Genomic DNA, 3,669 nt, shown 5'->3' on the forward strand with positions numbered 1-3,669 from the left:
GGCCCATCCCTGGGGTCGTCTGCGGTCGGACAACCACCGCCTCGCCGCCCGCGCGGGGGCAGTCGCTCCCGCTCCCGATTCCAGCGCCAGTTTTTCCTGTCCCCTGGCCCCGCCCACCAGGCCCGCCTCCGAGACCTCGCGCAGGCGCACTCCTGGCCCCGCCCCAGGTCTCTGGATTCCGAGTGGGGAGGAACCTCGCGAGGCGGGATCTCTGGCCGGAAGTTGAGGGGAGGAGCCTAGCACCACGGGCGCCGGAGCGCCGGAAGTTGTGCTCTCCGTGGTTGGGGTTCTTCCTACCTTGGTTCCCCGTGGCTCTGCTTCCGATGTAGAAAGGCTCCCGGGACCTGTTCCTCAGCTCGGCTTCGCCGTCGGACTTGCGCGATGTCTGCGATCCCTGCGGAGGAGAGCGACCAGCTGCTGATCCGGCCCCTGTAAGGGACCAGCGAGAGGCGGGAGGGTAACGGGATGGCTGGCCGCCTCCGTCCCCCAACTCGAGCTGGCGGCGGCGGTCGGCCCCGGGGCCGCGGCTGCTGGAGGGGCTGGGGAACTGTAGGTCGGGAGGGGCCTGCTGAGTGGAATGGGATCGTACTTTTCTCCTATTTTAGGGGAGAGTGTTGGAACTGGGGGTCGGGAGGTGGCCTATCGGGGCGCTGGGCGCTGTCATACACGCGGGGGGGTGGCAGCCCCTGAGGGACTGGTGCTGCCGCCGCCGGCGGGCCGAGGTGGGGACCGGGTCGGGCTGTGGCGGTGCGAGGCGGAGCGCAGTCTGCTTCTTAGGACCTCCAGGACCTGACATTTGCCAAACGCGAGAGAGGGGGATGATTCGGGATTTGGCCTGCGTCCCGCGCGGAGCTCAGGCCCCGGGGGGTGAGGGGTGGAGAGCGGAGAGGAGGAGAAGCGGGGTGCGGGGACAGAAGCAGCCCCGGGTGTCCCTGAGCGGCCGGTCTTCCGTGCAGAAGCGCCGGGCGGACCTGGAGCGCTGCCTGGAGAGGGAGGCGGGGATGCGGAGAGCTTACGCTGCAGGGGGGCAGTTTGAATCCGCAAACGTGTGTCCTGTTAGCTATTAGCACTACTGGGGTGCATGCATTTTTTCAAAAGGCTGAAAGTATCTACTTAACATGTATCCACCCGGACTTGTTGAGCGCGTCGTGAGAAAATAATGCAAGTCTCACCCACTCGGGCACACCTGCCAGCTCCTCGTGTGCCCACTGCCAACTGCCAGGCGCCCCACTGGGCACTGGGGGTACAGATAAGCGAGTGGGCCAAGGTCCCCGAAGTCACCCTTTTGGAGGGAATTGCAGCGCGGAATAGAAAAGTTCCGGCAAACTAGTTTGGGACCACGGGAGAAGGTGACTCTGCAGTCAGCCCTGAAACCCGACCCTGTTGCTTCCTCGGCGGAGTAACTGTCACTGAGTGCATGGTCACTGTTATAACTACAGCAGGCATGGCAGCCGAGCGCCATGGGGCATGGGAAGGGGAGAGGGTGCTTTCTCAGCATCCTGGGAGAGGCGCGAGCTGAGCCTTAAAGGAGGAGTAGGGATTGCAGGCAGGTAAAGGGTGCTCCAGCGGCAGGAAGTGGGGGGCGGGGGGGAGTGAGAGTGGTCGCAGTTTGGGGCCACTTTCCTCGTGGCCACGGATGGAAGATCAGCAGATGAGACGAGCGAGGCTGGCAGGGCCCATCTTATGAAGGGTCTTGTACTCCTAAGGAGTTTGGCCTTTATCATCAGTTACAGGGATTTTAAGCAGGCTGGGGGGCCGGTGCGAATGAGGTTTGGGGAAGGTTGAAGACTGCTCCTGGCAGCCGTGTAGCAGATACTAGCAGGATGGGGTGAGTGGCGGGAATCTAGGTTGAAATCCATGTAACCCAAGTGGTAGGCAGTAAGAGCTTGGAATGGGATGAGCAGCAGACATTGGAGAGAAATAGGTTTGAGAGAGTAAGGAAGTGGGACCTGTAGTTCTGTATAACGATGAGATGCTGTGGGGAAGGAAGGGAGCTAAGAGGAGTGTTAGGATCACGGGGATTCCTAGTGGGAGGCTGCAAAACGGCCAAGGAGTATGGGGGGAAGGGGGAAAGGGCTGGAGTAAGTTTCGGGGTTTTGTTCTATAACAGCATCAAATATACTGAAATAGGTGAAAGGAAGGGGCCTGAGGTTCACAGGTGTAAGAAGTTATGTCAGTTTAACCTCCTTGGTAAATTCGTATCATGATCTTCAGTGAAAGAATGGTGCAGGGCTTACAGGTTTATACTTAAGTGCCGATTCCAAAAGTATTATTAAATGGTCTGTGTTCCTGCTAGCTGCATTCTCGGTGCATCATCATGATCCTCACATTCGGGGGTGAACTTTAGCCTTTGGGCCTCTGGAGCCTGTTCCACCCTCTCACAGTTCTAACAGCTGCGCAGTCCCTGCGCTCCCAGAGGCCGCTCCCCCTCCCCGCTCTCCCCGCTCTCCCCGCTCTCCCCGCACTGTCCTTGCCTGCCCTTAGGACTTTGTGGGACTCGCACCTGCCTCGGTGAGATGTCATCAGGTGGCACAGTGCACGCTGTAAAAGAGTTGAAATTCACTGGGCTTCATTTTGATTGTCTTTATTTCTCCTCTTGGATGTTCACAGGGGAGCGGGCCAAGAAGTGGGACGATCATGTATTATTCTGGAGTTCAAAGGAAGAAAAATAATGGTAATTATTATTCTGTGGTCTGGTGAACAACACGGCTCTGTCCAACTTGGATGTTAGGGCTTTTCTAGTGCAGCAGTTACCTGTTTAGCTCCCAGGAAAATTTCTTAGTTGGTATATGTAGTCTGTGCTATAAAATGCTAATGCAAAAAACTAACACACATAGTTAGTAATTTGACAAAACATTACGTAAACTGAGAAGACATATTCTACGACATAAAATTGTCCACCAGATCTCCTGAACTATTGCTTACAAAGTCCCTCTCCCACTCTCTGAGGGTCTAGCCATCCTAACCGCCCCACCTGGGGTGGAAAACCCCGGGAACACGCACAGAGCTCCAGCCACGCCTGTGCACTGTGGCGCTAGAGCCTGGTTTGGAGCTTCTGTGCCCGCATTAGCATTAAGGCCACTCGCCTTGGGCAGGGCAGCTTCTCTAAGCCCATCTCCTTATCTGGAAGGTAGAGGGGTTCGAAGAGATGGTTGCGTGGTCCTCATTCGAAAGGCCGTTCCGTGGCTCATGTTCCTTCAGTTCCACTTCTCTGCTTCTCCCAGTCCTAAAAGACCGGGGACCCGTCACACATTGTCGTCTTTTTAGTCATTTATTGTGTTAACTTTGTAGAAATTGATAGAATTTGGTAGAAACAGCCCCAAAGTGAGTATATAACTCATTAATGACCAACTCTTAATAAGTTGTTCCCAAATACCTTAAAATACTTATATTGCACTGATTGGGAAAGGTTCCCATTTCTAATAATTGACCTGGAGATCAATAAGGTCTGGAGGTAAATCTATAAACTTTTAAAATGTCCACCATCTTCTGACATCAAATTTCTTGAGAAAAAGAGTTTATTCACTGTTAGAGTGACTATAAAAACTAGTTGGGAAGAGGATGTCTTGTGTTTTTTGTCCTGTGACCCTAAATGTGAGCTATATTTTAGATTTAATGGGATGTTAGAACTTTTAGTAGTAGCATTCCCATTTTATATATATATATATA

At 54.5% G+C, this 3,669-nt stretch overlaps 2 protein-coding genes across 2 annotated transcripts in view; one reads left to right on the forward strand and one right to left on the reverse strand.

The window, feature by feature from the left end:
* ITGB1BP1 (integrin subunit beta 1 binding protein 1) overlaps window positions 1-103 on the reverse strand; it is a 6,200-nt gene extending 6,097 nt beyond the window's left edge. The window contains exon 1 of the mRNA XM_006765166.2: window positions 38-103. The gene's annotated coding sequence lies outside the window, so the exon portion shown is untranslated. The remainder of the gene's footprint in view (window positions 1-37) is intronic.
* A 174-nt stretch (window positions 104-277) lies between these two features.
* CPSF3 (cleavage and polyadenylation specific factor 3) overlaps window positions 278-3,669 on the forward strand; it is a 22,058-nt gene continuing 18,666 nt past the window's right edge. Inside the window, exons 1-2 of the mRNA XM_006765168.2 lie at window positions 278-431; window positions 2,611-2,674. Of these exons, the coding sequence (XP_006765231.1) occupies window positions 382-431; window positions 2,611-2,674 (114 nt within the window). The 5' untranslated portion in view covers window positions 278-381. The remainder of the gene's footprint in view (window positions 432-2,610; window positions 2,675-3,669) is intronic.

Source organism: Myotis davidii, unplaced genomic scaffold, assembly GCF_000327345.1.
Source record: "Myotis davidii unplaced genomic scaffold, ASM32734v1 scaffold61, whole genome shotgun sequence".
Taxonomy (NCBI): domain Eukaryota; kingdom Metazoa; phylum Chordata; class Mammalia; order Chiroptera; family Vespertilionidae; genus Myotis; species Myotis davidii.